Here is a 25623-nt window from a genome sequence, read left to right as displayed (position 1 = left end):
TTAACACTTGTTGTGCTCTTACCTTGAGTGCATGACCAAGAAAGACCAAACTACATCGACATCTGTATTGGTTCATGGTAATAGGTTTATTGGACCACAGTTTCAATGATAACTTTCAATGATAACTTTTTACAACCAATGTAATGTTCACGTCTGTCAGGTAAGCCCGACTTTGGTGGAGGCGGATACCAGGATGTTACTGACTGAACAGGAAAGAAGAGGAAAAGAATGGCAGAAGGAAGAAAATGAAAGTAAAAAACAGAAGAATGACAAAGGAGAGAGAGAGAGAGAAGAGGCAGAAGGAAAGAAGAAAAAGATCTCAACTACACGCAGGTTGGTTGGCGTCATTGTACCACTTGACAATAGAAAAACAAAAGACGACCAATGACGTCAACAACTCTTTACTTCTGGGCGGGGATCATGCCGTCGATGGCCTCTCCCTTCTCCAGCTTCTTCTCCATCTCCACCATGAGCTTGACACCATCCACCACCATCTGGACCTGATCTACCTCAGAGGATCCCAGACGGTCAGCGTTGGAGATGTCGAACACTCCACCCACGGAGGCGGTGTCCACGCCACCTGTAGAGAGCAGGGAAAAGGGAGAGAGAAGCGGGTTTAAGTGTATGTCTCAGACAATCTCTGCAAAATTACTCATACTGTAAATTATCCAAATGTCCCAAAAATCAGTGGTGTTAAGTACTTTTAAGTAAAAATACTAAGTACTACCTAAGTAGTTTTTGGGGTTTTCTGTACTTCACTATTTATATTTTTGACAACTTTTACTTTTACTCCACTACATTCCTAAAGAAAATAATGTACTTTTTACTCCATCCATTTTCCCTGACACCCAAAATTACTCGTTACAGTTTGACAGGAAAATGATCCAATTCACACACTTATCAAGAGAACATCCCTGGTCATCCCTACTGACTCTGATCTGGCGGACTCACTAAACACAAATGCTTCATTTGTAAATTATGTCTGAGTGTTGGAGTGTGCCCCTGGCTATCCTTAAATATTTGTGCCATCTGATTTGCTTAATATAAGGAATTTTAAATGGTTTCTACTTTTACTTGTACTTTGATACTTAAGTATATTTAAAACCAAATACTTTGACTTTTACTCAAGTAGTACTTTACTGGGTGACTTTCCCTTTTACTTGAGTCATTTTCTATTAAGGTATCTTCACTTTTTTTTTAAGTATGACAATTGAATACTTTTTCCACCACTGCCAAAAATAACAGACTCAATGAACAGACTACTCAAAGGAACTACATTTTGGTATTTTTTTAATTAGTCCACTGTTGATACAGTCTCAAATGTTTTGCATGTCAACAGTCAACTTTTCAAGATATAGGATTTTCAAGAAGCAAAGTATCACTTGCCACATCATTACGATGATGTGTTTTCCATTATATGATGCATTTAGCATCGTCAGGATGTGGCAAGTGACACTTTGCTTCTTAAAATTACAATATCTTAAAAACTTGACTGCTGGCATGCAAAATATGTTGGGACTGTACCAACAGTGAACTAATGAAAAAAAAAAATGTATTAAGTTTTTTTGTGTTTTTTTCCTTCAACCGCTGTGGTCATGGCTATTTCATAATAGCTTTCGCTCATTTTCATTTCTGTTCCTTTTTACTTGTTGTGTGGTAAAAGGGAAGACTGTCGTGATCTGTGACGTTTTAGAGTTGAATATATCAGCAGCTGCTCTGGATGTTTTTTGTTGTGTGTTTGAGTACCTGTGCCACGCTTCTGCAGACGCAGCCTGGTGGTAGTGGTAGTAGTAGTGTTGATCTGCCATGATACAAAGGGATGCGTGAGATAACAAGCAGCATTAGTTCCGGTGCTTTGAACAAATCACGATTTTGCCGGTGTTAGAGTCTTTCGAATTCAGAAAGGGGAAGAGAGATTTGGCACATAGAATTGCCTGTAACTTGAAAAGAGCGAGGGGTGGAGCTCTTTGTTCTGGTTCCGATCCTTGTTCTATCGCTTCTTAGGGATAGGCGTCCCGTCAACGGGGCAGTTGTAAATCATACAGCGCCTTGTGTCACGATCGCAGATTTTAGAGAAACAACAAATGTCGGTACATATAAGTGTCTTATATCGACTGAAAGCTTAAATTCTTGTTAATATAACTGCACTGTCCAATTTACAAGAGCTATTACTGCGAAAAAATGCCATACTATTGTTTGAGGAGAGCTCCTAACAACAAAACACTTCTATCACCGCAATAGGTTTGATAAATTCACCTCTGAAAGTGAAATATGCACTTACATTTTGAAGTCTTGCTCTGATTTTTCATCCAAAGGGTCCCAGAGATAACAAGAAGTGTCGTTTTGTTAGATAAAAATCTTTTTTCTAATCCTAAAAGGGTCCATATAGCATGCACGATCGATTTTGTATTTCCACTCGTTCAATTTGCAAAGAAAGGAATCTGTGAAAATCTAACCCTAAACGTTGTTTCAACCAGTCAAATCACGTTAGTATGAATTCCTTGGAGATCCTAGAACGCAACCAGACTTCACTATATCATTAGGGGTGTAGTATATCCTATATGGCACCATATTTGGTCAGAGAGCGATGCCTTCATGGCACACCGATGACGTGGGCGGTGTTCACTTGAACGACTCTAACTTTGTCAAATATGCACCAATCGATGTCAAAGCTAGCTAGATAGCCAATGATCTGAGCTTTACGGGAGTATCCGGAAACCATGTATCTGTTGTAAAATGTAACTACTAACCTTGTACGACAGCATGCCTTTTCCTTTTGGACAAAAATTATAAGAATATTCAGGCTTATGAAGTTATGAAAACTGTTTTGCAAATGTTGAACTTATAATATGGCTACTAATACTGGAAAAGCTAAATCAAAGTCCAAGTATACAGATTTGATGATATTCTTGCAGAACAATGTAATATGAATACAAATGTCTCCTTCACGATTTGCCCAAATGTACCTGGGTGACTTCACACTAAATGTCATGTAGTTTGCTCATACTTCAAGTTATCCGTCTGAAACTTTGCACATACACTGCTGCCATCTTGTGGACATATTCGGAATTAAAACCAGCGTGATGGCTGGAACATTGACCTTTCTGTTGCATTTCAAAGACTCTGGTAGAAAGAAACAGTTGTTTTTTTCTTTGTATTTTCTTCTACCAGATCTATTGTGTTATATTCTCCTACATTCAATTCACATTTCCACAAACTTCAAAGTGTTTCCTTTCAAATGGTACCAAGAATATGCATATCCTTGCGTCAGGGCCTGAGCTATAGGAAGTTAGATTTGGGTATGTCATTTGGGCGAACATTTTTAAAAAGGGGGCTATCCCTGGACCGAAATCTTAATTGAGCATCGGACCAGTTACGCAAGAATTTAGTTCTGGGTTAACCTAAATTAAGATTCTTATAATTGTCTCCCTGCATTTCCATTGTGTTAGGGGTGTTTTTGTGCCATGTCAAAAATGGTTTGAGTACCATGACATACCCTTCTCAGACCAACGCAGAAGCGTCTGAAGACCTCCTTCATGTTGCCGTCCTTCTCCATGGAGATGACACCCAGGTGATCCTCATTCACCCAGACCAAGAAGCTCTTGGCATTGTTATGCCTTCAGAAAGGAGGGGTGAGGTTTCACATGATACATCACTATGATACATTGTGGGATATTCTGTACAGTACAATACAGTATTGTTTTGGTTAACTATTGGTATGGGTCTGTGTTCTGGGTACATACCAGATTCCTCTTGCATCGGGCCAGTCACGGGCCATACCAGCGCCCAGCAGCAGGGGGGAGACGGGCTTGTCAAACAAGAAAAGGTCAGCGATAAGCTGCATCGGTCATCTTATTCAGGGGGTAGTACTTTCCCTTGAATTCACCGTCCAGGGTGTTCAGAACTGGAGAGACAGAAAACCCCTGTTTCCCCTTACTTTTACCATGGTATCTCCCTGCCTGGAGTTATCTGACACCATGCACTAGTCATTGCAGCTAAGGATTTACTTTTGATCTCTATTTCCAATTAATCTGAGGAGTGGCTAAGAATTCAGATCTCCATTTCGTGTTTTACTGCTTATCTTCATGCATAATCCTGTGTATGCATATGTCTTGTAGCTATTGATAGCTGGGAGGCACACCCTCAACGGACAGTTTCTCCACTGCTCTGCACTCACCACGGCTGAGGGGGGGCAGGGTGTATCCCTCGATGCTGCAGCCAGTACGCACACGGCTGGACATAGTTGGGGTTCAGGTAATTTTTTAAGAATTTAAAAAGTATTTAACTAGGCAAGTCAGTTAAGAACAAATTCTTATTTACAATGACAGCCTAGGAACAATGGGTTAACTGCCTTGTTCAGGGCAGAACGACAGACTTTTACCTTGTCAGCACAGGGATTCAATCTTGCAACCTTTTGTTTACTGGCCCAACGCTCTAACCACTAGGCTACCTGCCATCATTTCATCCCTACTCAGAGAGAAGGTCACAACAGAGTTTCAGACCAAAACATTTCAAGTGTCTCAAAGAAGTTTGTGATTCCCAACCTCCTATTTAGAGATTATTCAAACATTTTCACATTGCTTTTACTCAGCAGTACTCTTTGGCATTTCGTATAGTAAATGAAACCCATAAAACATGTCAGAAGAATTAGACACTACCTTCAGGTTCTCAAAGTTCAGGTCGGTCTTGTGCTTGTCTGTAGGCTTGTATCCACTATGACGGTCTGAGATGATGGGATCCAACAGATCCTTGGAGATCTCGTAGGACTCCTCATCACCTGCCACGCAGCCAACGGTCATGATGAAGGGGTGACCTTAGGAGAGGAGGGGGAGGACGGTAAAAAGGCAGCACATCTACATAGTAGGCTAACTGACATTAATATATCACTGTTGTGTGAAAAATACGCAGGGGTGTTTGGGAGATATGTGGCACTCACAAGGGTTGTCGACACCGGTCTGGATGATGTCATCCAAAATGAAGCCAGAGGGGGTCTGCTTTTCCCTCAGCTTGGCGTACATGTCCTTGGTCAGCACCTTGGCCATGTGGTTGTTGTGCTTGGTGAGGTCAGGGTACTCCTCCTCAACTTTAAAGTTGAGTTTGAAGTTGTGGGTGTTACCGAAAGGCATGATTGCGTTTCTAACACTGCAGGGGGGTAAATTATAGAATAGCTTTGATCTTTAGAGTCCATAATTTGCACGGAAAACCGCACAGAATAGAGACATTAGGAACACATGGAAAACGTTTAAACCACCAAACCTAATAGTAACCTATCAAGGACGTTCCCAGACACTGACATTGGAAGATAGTCAAAAGAACAGCTGCAAACGTCAGTCAATGTCCCCATCCACTGGGTCAAGTTTCTGTTTGGAATAGATACGGGGGAGGAGTACTTGTGCGTTGGATATTTTTAACATCCTTATACCAAACCTCACACAACTAGATTGCATAGTTTGCCTTCGAAATTCGCCGTTTATGGATAAACGTCTATTTTTTAAGTGTACGGTGGGAATGTGGACAAAGGGAATAAACGGAAGGGTCGTTCAAGGGAAGGGTTGAGTGTGAGATATGGGTAAGGGGGCTGAAGAGAGGATTATATATGGTGGCTGGAATGTTGATGAGGTTGTGAGGTCAGCCTAATCACTAGAAATTGCCCACTGGGCAGGAACTGGTTGCATCAATGTTGTTTCATTCATTCAGTCATTTCAACAACAACAAAAATTAAATCTGATGATGTTGAATCAACTTCGAAAACTGATTGGATTTGCAAAAAGTCATCAATATAATGGATTTTAAAAAATTGTTTTCACCCAATTTATAACCTAAATCAAATTATGTGAAATCCTTTGTTGATTTCACGTTGAATTCATGTTAGTTGACATCTCAACCAAAATTAAATCAAAACTAAATTTGAAATGTTGAAATGACATCTGGGCCCAGTGGGAGACTTCGATTTAGGATGTTTGAAGATCCTGAGGAAGTCAATATATAAACTCGGCAAAAAAGAAACGTCCTCTCACTCTCAACTGCATTTATTTTCAGAAAACTTAACATGTGTAAATATTTGTATGAACATAACAAGATTCAAGTACTGAGACATAAACTGAACAAGTTCCACAGACATGTGACTAACGGAAATGGAATAATGTGTCCCTGAACAAAGGGAGAGTCAAAATCAAAAGTAACAGTCAGTATCTGGTGTGGCCACCAGCTGCATTAAGTACTGCAGTCCCGCTTCAGAGTACAGGCCAAGGTGTAACGCTCAATCCTTCGACGATAAACGCAAATCCGACCATCACTCCTGGTAAGATAAAACTGCGACTCGTCAGTGAAGAACACTTTTTGCCAGTCCTGTCTAGTCCAGCAATGGTGGGTTTGTGCCCATAGGCGACGTTGTTGCTGGTGATGTCTGGTGAGGACCTGCCTTACAACAGGCCTACAAGCCCTCAGTCCAGCCCCTCTCAGCCTTTTGAGGACATTCTGAGCACTGATGGAGGGATTGTGCGTTCCTGGTGTAACTCGGGCAGTTGTTGTTGCCATACTGTACCTGTCCCTCAGGTGTGATGTTCAGATGTACTGAACCTGTGCAGGTTTTGTTACACGTGGTCTGCCACTGCGAGGACGATCAGTTTATTTGCACGTTAATAAGCTAGCTAGTTTCTAATTTCTGGTTTCTGTTTCTAACTTTTGTCATTTTGTGTACGTTTTATATTAACCGAAATAGCTATGTTACCAAAAAATGTATCGTCAGCAAACATTACAGTAGAACTGAACACATGGTGTCCCTGCAATTTAATGTTTGACTGCTAGGCAAGCTAGCCAGACAGAGAGGAATGAACAATACATAGCTAGCTAGCTAACTAAACCTAGCTATCTAGCAACACCTGTCCTTGCAGAAACCTTTGTGTTGTTCACGTATTCACAACATGTTAGGCAGCACTGCAAATGTTGACCTTGTGCAATAGTTATCTCGTCAATAATCTAACAGCCAAACTAGCTAAATTAAATAACTGGGCTGGCTAGTAAGATAGATAACGAGCAGCTCTTCCAAGTCCGATAGGATTGCGATGTTTACGTTTTTTAGCTAACCATCTAAAGCTGAAGTCATTCGAGTTTTATTTTCCTGACATTGTCATAGATTTTAATACAAGTCTTCTTTTTGGTATAGGTATTCAGACGCTCCTGAGTACTGATACAGAGCTCATTCTTGAGGCAGCTAATGAAGCACACACGAAGAATGGAACACTACTCAACAATCTGTCTGTGAAATCAGACATCCTGGAAACTGTCTGAAAGGATTTTCCAGTTTAAAGCCAAGTCTACAATTTTGCCAAGTAGCAGTAGCTTTGGTAAAAAAGTGGCCATGCCTTAAAGAGTCTGGGTCCTTCTCAGGCCTGTACGGATGGCAAACCAGCCTGAAGTACAAGATGGGCAATTAAAGATCGAAACTGAGAGGAATTGGATTGTCCAGAACTGGAGGTGAACTCTGTCAAGAGAAAATCAGAGGACAGGCCCGTTGCCCCCCAAAAAATGTTTAAACAAAGAAGGCAGAGGTAAATTACCTCCCACCCTGCTGGAGAAACCCTGGAGAGGGAGCGAGTGGAGCTACTGGGAGAAGTACAAGTACATGACAATGTTTGTATGCCCAATAATGTTTGTACCATGTTTTGTGCTGCTACTATGTTCTTGTCATGTTGTCTTGCTACCATTGCTGTGTTGTCATGTTTTGCTGTCTTGCTATGTTTTTGTCTTACATCTCTTTATGTAGTGTTGTGTCTCTCTTCTTGTGATTGTCCTATATTTATATCGTATTTATTTTTTAAAATCCCAGGCCCCCGTCCCCGCAGGAGGCCTTTTGCCGTTTGGTAGCCGTCATTGTAAATAAGAATTTGTTCTTAACTGACTTGCCTAGTTAAATAAAGGTTAAATACAAATAAATAAATAAATAAAAAACTACAACATTGTGATTTCCAAAATGTCGTTCAGGCCCTTCCTGTGAAGAACTTCAAAGAAAGATGGCTAGCCCTGTTTGAGCCCACTCAGGTACAAAATACAGCTGAATGAAAATAGTCATTGTAGGTAAAAAGTGTATATTGATTTAAATATTTTGTGTTGTCTTGACCTAATATTCTAATCTACAATTATATATGCATTAAAGATTAGTCTGAACATTCTCACTCTGCACATGCTTTGGGAGAGGTTTCCCAATAGTATTCTAGCTCTCAGATCATCTTTTGTCCATATCTGTTCAGAAGATCTCTCTCATTAAGGAAGAGTTCAGAAGAATTACAACTGTTGCTTGAGTCCACCTTTATGCAGAATCTGGACGAATTTACATCACAACTATTGGACTTGTTTAAGTCAAAAGGAGGTGCTGTAAAGGCGGACATGCAGAAAATCCTTGAAGTTCTGTATGGGGTACAGTATGCACAGTAACACCTTCACAATAGTATATAGGTTAAACTGTATGTATTCAGTTGCCAGTATTAATAACTTCTTATGGCTGCATGGGCAGTATTGAGTAGCTTGGATGAAAGGTGCACAGAGGTGCCCAGAGTAAACGGCCTGCTCCTCAGTCATAGTTGCTAATATATGCATATTATTATTGGATAGAAAACACTCTGAAGTTTCTAAAACTGTTTGAATTATGTCTGTGAGTATAACAGAACTCATATGGCAGGCAAAAACCTGAGAAGAAATCCAACCAGGAAGTGAGACATCTGAGGTTGGTCGATTTTCAACTCATCGCCTATTGAAAACACAGTAGGATATGGATCTGTTTGCACTTCCTACGGCTTCCACTAGATGCCAACAGTCTGTAGAACCTTGAATGAAGCTTCTACTGTGATGTGGGGCTGAATGAGAGGGGAATGAGTCAGTGATCTGGCAGAGAGCCAGGTCCTGGTCACGCGCATTCCACATGATATCGACTTGCGTTCCATTACTTCTATAGACACAAAGGAATTCTCTGGTTGGAACATTATTGAATATTTATGATAACAACGTCCTAAAGATTGATTCTATACTTAGTTTGACAAGTTTCTTTGACCTGTAATATAACTTTTAGAAGTTTTCGTCCGATGTTTGGCTGGACCTGCACGAGCGTTTGGATTTGTGTACTAAACGCGCTAACAAAAGTAGCTACTTGGACATAAATGATGGACATTACCGAACAAAACTAACATTTCTTGTGGAAGTGGGAGTCCTGGGAGTGCATTCCGACGAAGATCAGCAAAGGTAAGTGAAGATTTATAATGCTTTTTATGAGTTTTGTTGACTGTACAATTTGGCGGGTAACTGTATGGCTTCCTTTTGTGGCTGAACGCTGTTCTCAGATTATTGAATATTGTGCTTTTGCCGTAAAGATGTTTGAAATCTGACACAGCGGTTGCATTAAGAACAAGTGGGCTAAGAGGTAGTGGGCCAAGGGCAGGTAGGAGACCTGCGCCCACTTCCCAGGCTAACCGTGGAGAGCGGGAGTACGGGCAGACACCGTGTTACGCAGTAGAGCGCACGGTGTCTCCTGTACGTGTGCATAGCCCGGTGCGGGTTATTCCACCTCCCCGCACTGGTAGGGCTAGATTGAGCATTGAGCCAAGTGCCATGAAGCCGGCTCTACATATCTGGCAACCAGTGCGTCTCCTTGGGCCGGCATACATGGCACCAGCCTTACGCATGGTGTCCCCGGTTCGCCTACATAGCCCGGTGCGGGTTATTCCACCTCCCCGCACTGGTCGGGCGACGGGGAGTATTCAACCAGGTAAGGTTGGGCAGGCTCGGTGCTCAAGGGAGACAGTACGCCTGCACGGTCCGGTATTTCCGGCGCCACCTTCCCGCCCCAGCCCAGTACCACCAGTACCTACACCACGCACCAGGCTTCCAGTGCGTTTCCAGAGCCCTGTTCCTCCTCCACGCACTCTTCCTATGGTGCGTGTCTCCAGCTCAGTGCCTCCAGTTCCGGCACCACGCACTAAGCCTCCTGTGCGTCTCCAGAGCCCTGTACGCACTGTTCCTTCTCCCCGTACTCGTCCTGATGTGCGTGCCCTCAGCCCGGTGCCACCAGCGCTTCGAGAGGTCAGTGTGCCCTGTCCCTGCTCCCCGCACTAGCCTTGAAGTGCGTGTCTCCAGTCCGGTGCCTCCAGTTCCGGCACCACGCACCAGGTCTACAGTGCGCCTCAGTCGGCTAGAGTCTGTAGTCTGCCCAACGCTGAGCCATCCGTCTGAGCCATCCGTCTCCCCAGCGCCATCTGAGCCATCCATCTCCCCAGCGCCATCTGAGCCATCTGTCTCCCCAGCGCCATCTGAGCCATCCGTCTCCCCAGCGCCATCTGAGCCATCCGTCTGCCCAGTGCCGTCTGAGCCATCCGTCTGTCCCGAGCCATTAGAGCCGCCCGTCTGTCCCGAGCCGTCAGAGCCGTTCGTCAGTCAGGAGCCGCTAGAGCCATTCGTCAGTCAGGATCTGCCAGAGCCGCCAACCAGACAGGATCTGCCAGAGCCGCCAACCAGACAGGATCTGCCAGAGCCGCCAACCAGACAGGATCTGCCAGAGCCGCCAACCAGACAGGATCTGCCAGAGCCGCCAACCAGACAGGATCTGCCAGAGTCGTCAGCGAGCCATGAGCAGCCAGAGCCGTCAGCGAGCCATGAGCAGCCAGAGCCGTCAGCGAGCCATGAGCAGCCAGAGCCGTCAGCAAGCCAGGATCTGCCAGAGCCGTCAGCGAGCCATGAGCAGCCAGAGCCGTCAGCCAGCCATGAGCGTCCAGAGCCGTCAGCCAGCCATGAGCTGCCCCTTAGCTTAGAGCTGCCATTTATCCAGAACTGCCCCTCAGTCCAGAGCTGTCTCTCTGTCCGGAGCTGCCCTTCAGTCCGGAGTTGCCCCTCTATCCTGAGCTACCTCTCTATCCTGAGCTACCTCTCTATCCTGAGCTACCTCTCTATCCTGAGCTACCTTGTCCCGGAGCTGTCCTTTATCTTGGTGTTGCCCCTTAAATTAGGTGGGTGGAGTAAGAGGGTGGTCATTCTGAGGGGGAGACGTAAGCTGGGATTGACTATGGTGGGGTGGGGACCTCGCCCAGAGCCTGAGCCACCACCGTGGTCAGATGCCCACCCAGACCCTCCCCTAGACTTTGTGCTGGTGCGCCCGGAGTTCTCACCTTGAGGGGGGGGGGGGGGGGGGGGGGGGGGGTTATGTCACGTTCCTGACCTGTTTTCTGTTAGTTTTGTATGTGTTAGTTGGTCAGGGTGTGAGTTTGGGCGGGCAGTCTATGTTTTGTGTTTCTATGTTGGTTTAATAGGGTGACCTGATATGGCTCTCAATTAGAGGCAGGTGGTATTCATTTCCTCTGATTGAGAGCCATATTAAGGTAGGTGTTTTCACATTGTTTGTTGTGGGTGGTTGTCTCCTGTGTCAGTGTCTGTGTATGTTACGCCACACGGGACTGTTTCGGTTTGTTTGTTTGTTCGTTCGTTCGGTTTATGTAGTCTGTTCCTGTTTCATGCGTTCTTCGTGTCATGTAAGTTTTTATGTTCAGGTGCGTCTACGTCGTTTGTTGTTTTGTAGTTTGTTAAAGTGTTTTCGTGTTTTTTCGTCTTTACTTTAATAAATCATGTCATATCACGACGCTGCATTTTGGTTCAATTCCTGCTCCTCCTCTTTGGATGAAGAGGAAGAGGAAAGCCGTTACAAAGTGTATCTTTAATTCTATGTAAAACATATATCTTTCATCAAAGTTTATGATGAGTATTTATGTTATTTGACGTGGCTCTGCAATTTCTCCGGATATTTTGGAGGCATTTCTGAACATGGCACCAATGTAAACTGAGGTTTTTGGATATAAATATGAACTTAATCGAACAACATATATATATATTGTGTAACATGAAGTCCTATGAGTGTCATCTGATGAAGATCATCAAAGGTTAGTGATTAATTTTATCTCTATTTCTGCTTTTTGTGACTCCTGTCTTTGGCTGGAAAAATAGCTGTGTTTTTCTGTGATTTTGCGGTGACCTAACATAATCGTTTGTGGTGCTTTCACTGTAAAGCCTATTTGAAATCGGACACTTTGGTGGGATTAACAACAAGATTACCTTTAAAATTGTATAAAATACATGTATGTTTGAGGAATTTTAATTATGAGATTTCTGTTGTTTGAATTTGGCGCCCTACACTTTCACTGGCTGTTGTCATATCATCCCATTAACGAGATTGCAGCCATAAGAAGATAACTTACTTACTTTATTGTCCCCATGGGGAAATTTTGTTGCAGTGTCATGTACATGCTTAAAGTGGCGTTTAAATACAAAACAAAATTGACAATCCAACTTTCATAACAGTTACATACCAATAAAACATTTTTTTTAAAGACTAGCCTACTGGCCTTACTGAGTAGATAGGAACATTAGCCCGAGCTATTTAGGAGGGATATCACACCTGGCACAAATTACTGTCTCGTTCTGTTTTTCCTGCTGAGGGGTGCCCTATACCTGTGCCCAGAGGGGAGTAGTTCAAAGTCCGGGTACAGGGGGTGGCTTAGATCTAAAATGATTTTGTGAGCCTTGCGGAGGGCCCTGACCTTAAAGATCTTATCCAGGCCTGTCTGTTAGACTCCAAGTACCTTGCTTGCTGTGGTGATAATCCTTCTCAGCATATCTCTCTGGCTGACATCATATTACAGTGCAACACCATCCAGGAAAGAAGAGAGTGTGGTCCATGGCCTGATCATATCTCCCGGCGAGTGGGTTGAATACCTTATCACAGAATAAAAGGTCGTTTTTATTTTTGTATTATTTATCTCTAAATGAGCTATCTTCCTTTCTTTCCCATTCTCTCCTCTCAAATTGCACAGTTAATCTAGTAGCCTAGTCTGTTCATTCTTAATTTTTTCACTCAGGATGCTGACGACACCATGATCCGAGAGGACCTCGTTCAGCATGTGATGAAGTTGTTCACTGTGAAACATCTGCACCAAAATATAGAGCATGTGATCTGCCTCGAAGGAGCAGAGGTCCTGGCTGGTATTCGCAGTGTTACACAGTCATGTACCTTGTTTATTGGCCTCATCTATGGCTTAAATCTACAGTACTCCAAAGAACTGAAATATACCTTTGAGGTGTTCCAAAAAGTATTCTTGGAACTTGATGATCTCAGGACCTCCCCATGGCTCCAAGCTCTAAAGATGAAGTTACTTGTTTTCAGAGATATCTATGAGAACTCTCAAAGGGTCACTCACACACTGTGGTCTAAACCCTACTCAGTAAACTGAAAAGATAGTTGCTAGGTGGTATAGGAGCTACAGTTTAGATTATGGTCTTTGTCAGGTGAAGTCATAAGAGACATTGTCAATTCCTGTTTAAAAACAGCTTTGTTTACTCCATACTCCTTACTCCATATGCGCTAGTGGCTATCTGAGATTATTTGTCAGATGCAAGCTATCTGGATGTAACTTTACCTAAGGAGGCAAGGTAGAGTTATACCCAGAATGCTTATACCTGTCAAAATATTATCCATATGGGCTTCACTAGTGCCCATAGAGTCAGGTTAAAGGAACAATTTGGCATATACAGCGGCAAGAAAAAGTATGTGAAAACTTCTGAATTACCTGGATTTATAAATTAAATTCGTCCCAAAAAAATTCTGATCTTCATCTACATCACAACAATAGACAAACAGTCTGCTTAAACTAATAACACACAAACAATTATAAGTTTTCATGCCTTTATTGAACACACTGTGTAAACATTCACAGTGTAGGGTGGAAAAAGTATGTGAACCCTTGGATTTAATAACTGGTTGACCCTCCTTTCGCAGCAATAAACTCAACCAAATGTTTTCTGTAGTTGCGGATTAGACCTGCATAACGGTCAGGGGGAATTTTGGACCGTTCATCTTTACAAAACTGATTCAGTTGAGCAATATTCTTATGTCCGGTGTGAACAGCTCTTGTGGTCATGCCACAACATTTTAAATCGGGTTGAGTTCAGGAATCTGACTAGGCCACTCCAGAAGGCGTATTTTCTTCTGTTGAAGCCATTCTGGTGTTGATTTACTTCTGTGTTTTGGGTCGTTGTCCTGTTGCATCACCCAACTTCTGTTGAGCTTCAATTGGCGGACAGATAGCCTTACATTCTCCTGCAAAATGTCTTGATAAACTTGGGAATTCATTTTTATGTCAACGATAGAAAGCTTTCCAGGCCCTGAGGCAGCAAAGCAGCTCCAAAACATGATGCTCCCTCTACCATACTTTACAGTTGGGATGAGGTTTTGATGTTGGGTGCTGTGCTGTGCCTTTTTTTCTCCACACATAGTGTTGTGTGTTCCTTCCAAACAACTCAACTTTAGTTTCATCTGTCCACAGAATATTTTGCAAGAAGCGCTGTGGAACATCCAGGTGCTCTTTTGCGAACTTCAGACGTGCAGCAATGTTTTTTTTTGGACAGCAGTGGCTTCTTCCTTTGGTTGAAAACAAATTTCTATGGGGGTAAACGTAGGAAAAATGGCACAGCACAGCATCCAGAAAAACTGTTGCTTTCAAACTAGGGATTTTGTGTAATTGAGGTAAACAGTAATTCTGCTCATAGCTGATGCATGTATGAACTACACATTGACACATCCAGACCAAAGTGGGAGGTTTAAAAAATACTTAGTAGTTGCCAAAGATTCGGGAGCATGTCTTTAAGAAGTTTCTCAGATAGATTATATATTTTTTTTTTTACATTTTACACCAAAGTAGAGTAATTCCAACAAAAACCAGTAATGGCCAGTGTTATCTTAATTTCCAACTATTTACTGAGTTACAGAATATCTGTGAAATTTACACTTTTGAACGTGTACCATTAACTCTGTGTAGTGTGGGACCATAAAGAGACTTTTTGATTGTTAAATTGAACACTATTAGACTTGATTTAACATTTGCAGTGATTTATCATGAGTGCATGACCAAGAAAGACCAATCTGTTTTGGTTCATGAGGCCAAGTTTATTTAATCACAGTTTCAATTATCATTTTTCTAAAACCAAATTTCAAATGTACGTGATGCCACATCTGTCAGGCAAGCTGACTTCAGTGGAAGCTGATCCAGGATGTTACAAACTGAACAGGAGAGAAGTGGAAAAAATGGCGCAAGGAAGAAAAGGAAAGGAAAAAAACAAAAGAGACAGAAAAGGCTGAAGGAAAGAAGACAAATAGGTGAGCAGTGAAGAGTCTCTAGAGCGAGCATCAGTTTCCTCTAAGCGCCGGTTGGTTGGCTCAATGGCACATAACTTGACAATAGAAAAACAAAATACGACCAGCAACGTCAACAACTCTTTACTTCTGGGCGGGGATCATGCCGTCGATGGCCTCTCCCTTCTCCAGCTTCTTCTCCATCTCCACCATGAGCTTGACACCATCCACCACCATCTGGACCTGATCTACCTCAGAGGATCCCAGACGGTCAGCGTTGGAGATGTCGAACACTCCACCCACGGAGGCGGTGTCCACGCCACCTGTAGAGAGCAGGGAAAAGGGAGAGAGAAGCGGGTTTAAGTGTATGTCTCAGACAATCTCTGCAAAATTACTCATACTGTAAATTATCCAAATAGCACCAAAAATAACAGACTCAATGAACAGACGTCCTAATCGCTGTGGACATGGCTATTTCAGAATAGCTTTTGCTCATCTTCCTTTTTACTTGTTTTATTGTAAATGGGAAGACTGTCGTGATCTGTGACGTTTTAGAGTTGAATATATCAGCAGCTGCTCTGGATGTTTTTTGTTGTGCGTTTGAGTACCTGTGCCACGCTTCTGCAGACGCAGCCTGGTCAGGATCTCCTCAAACTTGGGGTGTGTGCTCAGCTTGGGCAGCTTGACGTGCACGCCACCACGCAGACCAGTTCCCAAGTTGGAGGGGCAGGTCAGCACGTAGCCAAGATGCTCGTTCCACATGAAGCCGTGGTTGTGCTTCTTGAAAGTCTCCTCAATCTGTCAGATGAAATAAACAACCCTGTATCAACATTCTTGTAATTGTCTCTCTGCGTTTTCATGTCTTTTCATTCTGTTAGGGTGTTTTTCTACCATGTCAAAATGGCAGCCAGGTTACCCGTGATACAAGTCAGTATTCAACGTCCATCCATGTCTGAGAACGTCAGGAGATGACGGGGACACCGGCCACTAGGGGCAACAGTGAGCACTGTTCCCTTTAAGTAGGTGTCAGTTTTGCTAGGGTGTTGTGGACGGGGCTGGTGGATGGGCGTAAGCATCTGCCTCTGATTCCAAAGTTTTTGAGATTTTTGTTTTACGTCAATTCTTAAACTTAACCCTTACCTTAACCATTCAGAGTTCATGCCTAAATTTAAGATTTTGGAGCCAAAACTTAACCCTAACCTTGAAAATGTAACCTTAAACATTTCGAAATGTGATGTTTGCAACAACTTCAATGTTTGAGAAACATGGATGAATGTCTAATTCTGACGTGAGACTGTGAGAGCTAGTTACAAAATGGTTTGAGTACCAGTACATACCCTTTTCAGACCAACGCAGAAGCGTCTGAAGACCTCCTTCATGTTGCCGCCCTTCTCCATGGAGATGACACGCAGGTGATCCTCCTCATTCACCCAGACCAAGAAGCTCTTGGCATCGTTATGCCTTCAGAAAGGAGGGATGAGGTTTCACATGATACATCACTATGATACATTGTGGGATATTCTGTACAGTACAATACAGTATTGTTTTGGTTAACTATTGGTATGGGTCTGTGTCTGGGTACATACCAGATTCCTCTTGCATCGGGCCAGTCACGGGCCATACCAGCGCCCAGCAGCAGGGGGGAGACGGGCTTGTCAAACAAGAAATGGTCAGCGATAAGCTGCTCCTGCTCGGCATCGGTCATCTTATTCAGGGGGTAGTACTTTCCCTTGAATTCACCGTCCAGGGTGTTCAGAGCTGGAGGAACAGAAAACCCCTCAGTTTCCCCTCACTCTTAACTCCAGGCAGGGAGATACCATGTTATCTGACATCATGCACTAGTCATTGCAGCTAAGGATTCACTTTTGATCTTTATTTCCAATTCATCTAAGAGGTTCCTAAGAACTGGATCTCCAGCCTCCCGAATGGCGGTGTTGCCGCATCACTACTGCCTGGGGTTAGATCCCAAGCTGTGTCACAACCAGCCGTCACCGGGGGTCCCATAGGTCGGTGCACAATTGGCCCAGTGTCCCCCGGGTTAGAGGAGGGTTTGGCCGGGGGGGCTTTACTTGAAAGCTGACTTCGGTCATTAGTTGAACAGTGTTTCCTCCGACACATTGGTGCAGCTGGCTTTTGGGTTAAGAGAGCGGGTGTTAAGAAACGCGGCTTGGCACGTCATGTTTGAGTACGCATGTGTCACACCCTGGCCTTAGTATTCTTTGTTTTCTTTATTATTTTAGTTAGGTCAGGGTGTGACATGGGGAATGTATGTGTTTTTTGTAGTGTCTAGGGTGGTTGTAAGGTTTAGGGGGTTTATTAGAGTAGTTGGGTTTATGTTTAGTATAGAAGTCTAGCTGTGTCTATGGTTGCCTGAATGGTTCTCAATCAGAGACAGATGTCATTAATTGTCTCTGATTGGGAGCCATATTTAAGGCAGCCATAGGCACTAGGTTTTTGTGGGTAATTGTCTGTGTCTATGTGTAGTGTTTGTGTCAGCACTATTTGTCTTATTAGCTTCACGGTCGTCATTTTTGTTAGTTCGTTTATAGTTGTTCGTTTCTTGTTTGTTTCTCTCTTCTTTTATTAAAAAATATGTATTTTGCACACGCTGCGCCTTGGTCCAATCTCTCACAGCAAGACGATCATGACAGCATGATTCGACCATCGGCTCTCCCGAGCCCGTTGGGGAGTTGCAGCGATGAGACAAGATCATAATTGGATCTCACGAAATTGGAGAGAAAAAGGGGGTAAATGTTTTTAAATAAATAAATACATTTGGATCTCCACTTCCCTTTTGTTCGTTTTATTGCCTAGCTTCATGCATAATCCTGTGTATGCATATGTCCTGTAGCTATTGATAGCTGGGAGGCTCACCCTCGACGGACAGTTTCTCCACTGCTCTGCGCTCGCCACGGCTGTTGTGGGGGGGCAGGGTGTATCCCTTGATGCTGCGGCCGGTACGCACACGGCTGGACAGGACGTAGTTGGGGTCCAGGTCATCACCTCCCTATACAGAGAGGTCACAACAGAGTTTCAGACCAGAACATTTCAAGTGTCTCAAAGAAGTTTGTGATTCCCAACCTCCTATGTAGAGATTATTCAAACATTTTCACATTGCTTTTACTCAGCAGTACTCTTTGGCATTTCGTATAGGAAATGAAACCCATAAAACATGTCAGAAGAATTAGACACTACCTTCAGGTTCTCAAAGTTCAGGTCGGTCTTGTGCTTGTCTGTGGGCTTGTATCCACTATGACGGTCTGAGATGATGGGATCCAACAGATCCTTGAAGATCTCGTAGGACTCCTCATCACCAGCCACGCAGCCAACAGTCATGATGAAGGGGTGACCTGAGGACAGAGAGAGAGGAGTGGAGGAGGAGGGTAAGAAGGCAGCACATCTACATTAGTAGACTAACTGACATTAATATACGACTCTGTGGTGTGAAAAATATGCAATAAATATCTGCTGCATATTTAATAAGGTAACCTGCATATCTATACTATAAATGGCACCGGAGAAGAAGACTGATGATCTACGTGTCCCCAACCAATTGTGTTTTTTTGTTCGATTTTTTGTGTTGCTTGTAACTTATTTTTTTACTTATTTTGTACATAATGTTGCCGCTATCGTCTCTTATGAACGAAAACAACTTCGAATAAATCCCCACTTCCTTCCCTTCTGCTAGCAAACGTGCAATCTTTGGAGAATAAAATTGATGACCTACGCAGAAGATTAAACTACCAACGGGACATTCAAAACTGTAATATCTTATGCTTCACAGAGTCGTGGCTGAACGACGACACCATCAACATACAGCTGGCTGGTTATACACTGTATCGGCAGGATAGAACAGCGGTGTCTGGTAAGACAAGGGGTGGCAGGTTATGTATTGTTGTAAATAACAGCTGGTGCACGATATCTAAGGAAGTCTTGAGCTATTGCTCGCCTGAGGTAGAGTATCTCATGATAAGTTGTAGACCACACTATCTACCTAGAGAGTTTTCATCTGTATTTTTTGTAGCTGTTGACATACCACCACAGACTGAGGCTGGAACTAAGACAGCATTGAATGAGCTGTATTCCACCATAAGCAAACAAGAAAACACTCACCCAGAGGCAGCGTTCCTAGTAGCAGGGGACTTTAATGCAGTGAAACTTAAATCCGTTTTACCAAATTTCTATCAGCATGTTAAATGTGCAACCAGAGGGAAAAAACTCTGGACCACCTATACTCCACACACAGAGATGCATACAACGCTCTCCCTAGCCCTCCATTTGGCAAATCTGACCATAATTCTATCCTCCTGATTCCTGCGTACAAGCAAAAATTTAAGCAGGAAGCACCAGTGACAAGATCATTAAAAAAGTGGTCAGATGAAGCAGATGCTAAGCTACAGGACTGCTTTGCTAGCACAGACTGGAATATGTTCTGGGATTCCTCCGATGGCATTTAGGAGTACACCACATCAGTCAATGGCTTCATCAATAAGTGCATCGATGATGTCGCCCCCACAGTGACCATACGTACACACCCCAACCAGAAGCCATGGATTACAGGCAATATCCGCACTGAGGTAAAGGCTAGAGCTGCCGCTTTCAAGGAGCAAGACTCTAACCCGGAAGCTTATAAGAAATCCTGCTATTCCCTCCGACGAACCATCAAACAGGCAAAGCATCAATACAGGACTAAGATCGAATCGTACTACATCGGCTCTGACGCTCGTCGGATGTGGCAGGGCTTGCAAACCATTACAGACTACAAAGGGAAGCACAATCGAGAGCTGCCCAGCGACACAAGCCTACCAGATGAGCGAAACTACTTCTACGCTCGCTTCGAGGCAAATAACACTGAAACATGCATGAGAGCACCAGCTGTTCCAGACGACTGTGTGATCACGCTCTCCACAGCCGATGTGAGTAAGACCTTTAAACAGGTCAACATTCACAAGGCCGCAGGGCTAGACGGATTATCAGGACGTGTACTGCGAGCATGCGCTGACCAACTGGAAAGTGTCTTCCCTGACATTTTCAACCTCTCCCTGTCCGAGTCTGTAATACCAACATGTTTTAGGCAGACCACCATAGTGCCTGTGTCCAAGAACACTAAGGTAACCTGCCTAAATGACTACCGACCCGTAGCACTCACATCTGTGGCCATGAAGTGCTTTGAAAGGCTGGTCATGGCTCACATCAACACCATTATCCCAGAAACCCTAGACCCACTCCAATTTGCATACCGCCCCAACAGATCCACAGATTACGACGAGACAGCCTATAGGGAAGATGTCAGAGACCTGGCCGTGTGGTGCCAGGACAACAATCTCTCTCTCAACGTGATCAAGACAAAGGAGATGATTGTGGACTACAGGAAAAAGAGGACCGAGCCGCCTCCATTCTCATTGACGGGGCTGCAGTGGAGCAGGTTGAGTGCTTCAAGTTCCTTTCGTCCACATCATCAACAAACTAACATGGTCCAAGCACACCAAGACAGTCATGAAGAGGGCACGACAAAACCTTTTCCCCCTCAGGAGACTGAAAAGATTTGGCATGGGTCCTCAGACCCTCAAAAGGTTCTACAGCTGCACCATCAAGAACATCCTGACTGGTTGCATCACTGCCTGGTATGGCAACTGCTCGGTCTCCGACCGCAAGGCACTACAGAGATTCATCTATGCATAGTCACTTTAATAAATCTACCTACATGTACATATTACCTCAACTAACCGGTGCCCCTGCACATTGACTCTGCACCAGTACCCTCCTGTATATAGTCTCGCTATTGTTATTTTACTGCTGCTCTTTAATTAGTTGTTACTTTTATTTCTTATTCTTAGCCGTATTTTTTTAACTGCATTGTTGGTTAGAGGCTCGTAAGTAAGCATTTCACTGTAAGGTTTACACCTGTTGTGTTGTATTCGGCGCATGTGACTAACCAAATTTAATTAGATTTGAGTTATATGGTTGTGGTGTTAGTATGTCTTGAGCTAGCTGAGGATTTAAAAACAAAGTATGTATTTCAGCATCCCGGTGCTGAAATACACAACCATATAAATAAAATCATCCCGGTGCTGAAATACATACTTACATTTTTTTTAAATCCTCAGCTAGCTCAAGACATACTAATACCACAACCATATAATATACTATACCACAACTATATAATATAACATTTCAGAATTGACATTATTACAAGTAAGTTGACTGATGGTCTCAGTGTTGTTGCTAGCAAGTAGCGTGAACAGGTCTTGAGCAATGTATGTACAGCTTTGTAAGTCATTTTGGATATAAGTGTCTGCTCAATGGCATATATTATTTTCATATGTAATTATTGCAATGGTATTAGAATGATCAATCCCTAGAGCGCTAACTTGGTTGTGCAGACCGTCTCAGTTCTACCTTTGACAGTTGTGTGTTTCCGATGGTTGGTGGCTATCCTCAGCAGGTGTTTGGGAGATATGTGGCACTCACCAGGGTTGTCGACACCGGTCTGGATGACGTCATCCAAAGTGAAGCCAGAGGGGGTCTGCTTGTCCCTCAGCTTGGCGTACATGTCCTTGGTCAGCACCTTGGCCATGTGGTTGTTGTGCTTGGTGAGGTCAGGGTACTCCTCCTCAACTTTAAAGTTGAGTTTGAAGTTGTTGTGGGTGTTACCGAAAGGCATGATTGCGTTTCTAACACTGCAGGAGGGAAAGAAAATAAGAAATCTTCAGATATTTATTGTCTAGTTGCACAGAAAATAATCCACAAATCCTAATAGTGACCGATTTGAAAGGAAGTTCCCTGACACTGACAGCTGAGTAAAGTCTACAAGGAGTGCTCTGTCTCAGGGCAAGAGAAACTTCCTTAGCCCAACATTTAAAAGATTACTGCCGGATACTCAATAGAACAGCTGCAAAAACCCCTAGTGGTGTGGATACCCCGTATCCTAGTTACAAATGTCAGTCAACGTCCCCGTCCATTGGGTCATGTTTCTGTTCAGAATAGATAAGGGGGAGGAGCACTTGTGTGTTGGGTATTTTTAACACCCTCAACCCAAACCTCACATCCTCTTCAACATTCCACCCTTATCCTATATTCCCTTTGCCCTCTTACATATGCAACATATTTCCAACCCCTCCTCTCCACTCATGCAAAGAGCCCCCCTCTTCATGTCATTACCCTTTGCAGCCCCTCTTGGTTTTCCATCACAATATCTTGGAACATTTAGCTACCTTGATGCTCATCACACATGAAGTCTTATGAAACAACATAGCTGTTTTAAAGGTCAACTCATCAATTAAATTGTATTCACTATACTTGATAGGCCATTCTCAAATTCACAAATTGTATTTAATTTATTTTCCTTAAATGCATTTGGTTGGCATGGAATTTACCTCAACCTTTCTTGAAATATTTATTTAAAAAATTAGCACATGATCTGGACTTAACTATTGACGCATTTGTTGCATCACATGCCCATGTCCAACAGCAATGAAAATGGTGTGACTGTTACAGTAACTGTCCGAAAGCAATTGCTGGACATTCTAGACCAGCTAACTTTTTACACCTGTTCCACAGCTGCGTATAGCCCTCATACTGTATCTGATTGTGATACACTTACTTATTTATTTCAGTATCTGCACCAGAGAACCATTTGCTGACACAAAGCTTATAAAACTTTGCAACAGTTCACAACTTTGCAATTCACATCTTCATTTCCAGAAAAATAAACAATCATCAAATGAGCCAAGAGAATCAGACTCCTACTAAAATATGCTGTTCATTATCGAAATTCTGATCTAAAACCCTTCCAGATTGCCCCCATATGTACATTTACTGACCCAGGACTTATTTTTGCATCATTAAGTATATGCCTCATTTAAGTATATTGTTATTGAATTAATTATTTGCACAGAAGAAAAATACCAAATTATATGATTCAACTAATAAACAAAATAAAAGTGTGTAGGAGAGGTAAAAAAACCCTGAGGAGCTTAAAAAGCACCTCTCCATTTCAAATAGGGACACGCCAAAATAACAGAACTCAGCTAACTCAAAAATGTGCACCATTCAATTTTTCAAACCTTTTCTCCCAAAAATGTTTTAGGTCAGAAGCCTTTCCGAGTCCAACTAATCCAAACCGCCACACTGCCCTTATCCCAAAGCATTAGCTATTCATACAAAGCACAGCGTTGCATTTTTACCTGCACACCAGACAAGAAAAAAAGTAACAGTCCTTGGGATCAGATCCTGTTCACCAGAGCCAAAATATAGAGGTCACCCAACTCCAAAGATTCTTGAGCTCTTCTTATATACCGGGCAGACACGCAGCCATTGGCTGCACATTTTACTGCATGCTGGTCTCTCATTGGCCCAATCCTGTCTCTGATACCCAGTTTAGTTTACGGAAGGACTGGATTTACATCTGTCATCCAAGGTACGGCTGCAGCTGCACCCTCACCCCTCCCTGCTCTCCCCTCTCTGTCCGCCGCCATAGTGCCTGTGGTAGGGGATCTAGTGTTTTAGTGGAGTCGATCCAGGATTTTTGCAGTCGACTCCTGACTCTAGCTATAATTGAGAGTGTGTGTATACGCACTCATGAACTGTGTGATTGACTAGCGATGTATACGGAGCTGTCTGACAATCTACTAACCAAAATAATCAAGGCTAATCAGTACATCAGCCTAGCTGCCTAAACCTTCATTCATTAATTCAAAACTCAATGAACAGACAGCTTGAAGCTGCTCTTTAGTCTAAGAACATGCTATTGTATTGCAGATATGTGTTACTTACATTATTCTAAAATAATCAATATTAGCAGCAATCAATTCTTTTTTTAATAAAATGAGAGTAGACTCACAGAGTCGATGGTCAAGGAGTCGAGGAATCGAGTATTTTGGAGTCGACTCTCCACGGGGTCATCAGGATGGTGGGAGGGGTTGTGCGATGGGGTGGGAGTAGTAAGTAACACGCTCCAAAAAAGCTGAGCAATGCTTTTGCCAAACATGCCATGGATAGCAGGGGTCCTTATGTCAGTAGCACAGGTTGGGAAAAGCTGGAATTCTTTTTTCTTATCACATGGATTCTTATACCCCACGAACGCTACTTAGTTTAGCCTATATTAGGTTTGTCTTTTAATGTGTTTTGTATATTACAGATTAATTAGTAATGCATGTGTAATGCATCCTATTTACATGTGAAGTGAATGATATTAATGTTATCTATAATGTCACCTTAGATCAATGCAGGCCATATTAGATCAACGATCTGGCATTAATGATCACATGTACTCTTAAATCTCTACCCGGTACAGCCAGAAGAGGACTGGCCAATCTTCTGAGCTTGGTTCCTCTCTAGGTTTCTTTCTTCCTAGGTTCCTGCCATCTAGGGAGTTTTTTCTATGCACTGTGCTTCTGCATCTGCATTGCTTTCTCTTTGGGGTTTTAGGCTGGGTATCTGTAAAGCACTTTGTGACAACTGCAGATGTAAAAAGGGCTTTATAAAATGCATTTTATTGATTTATTGAACAGCAGGTCTAGTTTGCTCATCTTTATGTTTTTATCCAGACAGAATATTTGCAAAAGGACATTTTAGCAGCGTTGGAAGCCCATCATGTGGGCGGGGATGTGCATCTGTTGGCAGATGAGGGCAGGCCCATTGCTGATGATCCAGGTTTGACAGATGCCTCCGTGATGGAGCGTAATGACCCCCCTGACGGGGATCAGTCATTTCTTCACCACGGCAGCCCCGGAATAAAGATGATTGAACATGCCACTGCAGTAGAACAAAAACATCAAAAACAAAGCAATGAAAAATAAAGCAAAGGAACAATTACAACTTTAAAAAAAGTATACTCTGACCAATTCCTGTCTAGTGCAAATTCATCCATGCATCTGACACTATAATTTTAATACACTGCTCAAAAAAATAAAGGGAAAGGGCCTCCCGGGTGGCGCAGTGGTCTAGGGCACTGCATCGCAGTGCTAACTGCGCCACCAGAGTCTCTGGGTTCGCGCCCAGGCTCTGTCGCAGCCGGCCGCGACCGGGAGGTCCGTGGGGCGACGCACAATTGGGCTAGCGTCATCCGGGTTAGGGTGGGTTTGGCCGGTAGGGATATCCTTGTCTCATCGCGCTCCAGCGACTCCTGTGGCGGGCCGGGCGCAGTGCGCGCTAACCAAGGGGGACAGGTACACGGTGTTTCCTCCGACACATTGGTGCGGCTGGCTTCCGGGTTGGAGGCGCGCTGTGTTAAAGAAGCAGTGCGGCTAGTTTGGGTTGTGCTTCGGAGGACGCATGGCTTTCGACCTTCGTCTCTCCCGAGCTCGTACGGGAGTTGTAGCGATGAGACAAGATAGTAATTACTAGCGATTGGATACCACGAAAATTGGGGAGAAAAGGGGATAAAATTTAAAAAAATAAAAAAATAAAAAATAAATAAAAAAATAAAGGGAACACTAAAATAACACATCCTAGATCTGAAT

At 43.3% G+C, this 25623-nt stretch overlaps 1 protein-coding gene and 1 pseudogene across 1 annotated transcript; both read right to left on the bottom strand.

Annotated features, from left to right (window-relative positions):
- Positions 1–3423: 3423 nt before the first annotated feature.
- Positions 3424–5142, bottom strand: LOC129868076 (creatine kinase M-type-like; annotated as a pseudogene).
- Positions 5143–14953: 9811 nt separating this feature from the next.
- On the bottom strand, positions 14954–23453 carry LOC129868075 (creatine kinase M-type). The gene is made up of 8 exons (XM_055941682.1): positions 23347–23453; positions 21632–21840; positions 18356–18510; positions 18035–18167; positions 16747–16918; positions 16498–16621; positions 15769–15958; positions 14954–15483 (listed from the first exon to the last, which is right to left on the bottom strand). Exons 2-8 carry the CDS (start codon positions 21822–21824, stop codon positions 15305–15307), a joined length of 1146 nt encoding a protein of 381 aa, XP_055797657.1. The 5' UTR covers positions 21825–21840; positions 23347–23453; the 3' UTR covers positions 14954–15304.
- Positions 23454–25623: the final 2170 nt, after the last annotated feature.

This window comes from Salvelinus fontinalis, chromosome 13 (assembly GCF_029448725.1).
Source record: "Salvelinus fontinalis isolate EN_2023a chromosome 13, ASM2944872v1, whole genome shotgun sequence".
NCBI classification, from domain to species: Eukaryota; Metazoa; Chordata; class Actinopteri; order Salmoniformes; family Salmonidae; genus Salvelinus; species Salvelinus fontinalis.
The sequence above is the reverse complement of the archived record's forward strand: the minus strand, read 5'-3'. Positions and strand labels throughout refer to the sequence as shown.

What these genes read in the sequence shown, in the direction of transcription:
- LOC129868075 (XM_055941682.1), bottom strand. Translation starts at nt 21,824, where the DNA reads ATGCCTTTCGGTAACACCCACAACAACTTCAAACTCAACTTTAAAGTT. An exon ending in TGAACTTTGAGAACCTGAAG is followed by an intron (nt 18,168 to 18,355) that starts GTAGTGTCTAAT and finishes CTCTCTGTATAG; the next exon opens with GGAGGTGATGACCTGGACCC. An exon ending in TCTGCGTTGGTCTGAAAAGG is followed by an intron (nt 15,959 to 16,497) that starts GTATGTACTGGT and finishes TTCATCTGACAG; the next exon opens with ATTGAGGAGACTTTCAAGAA.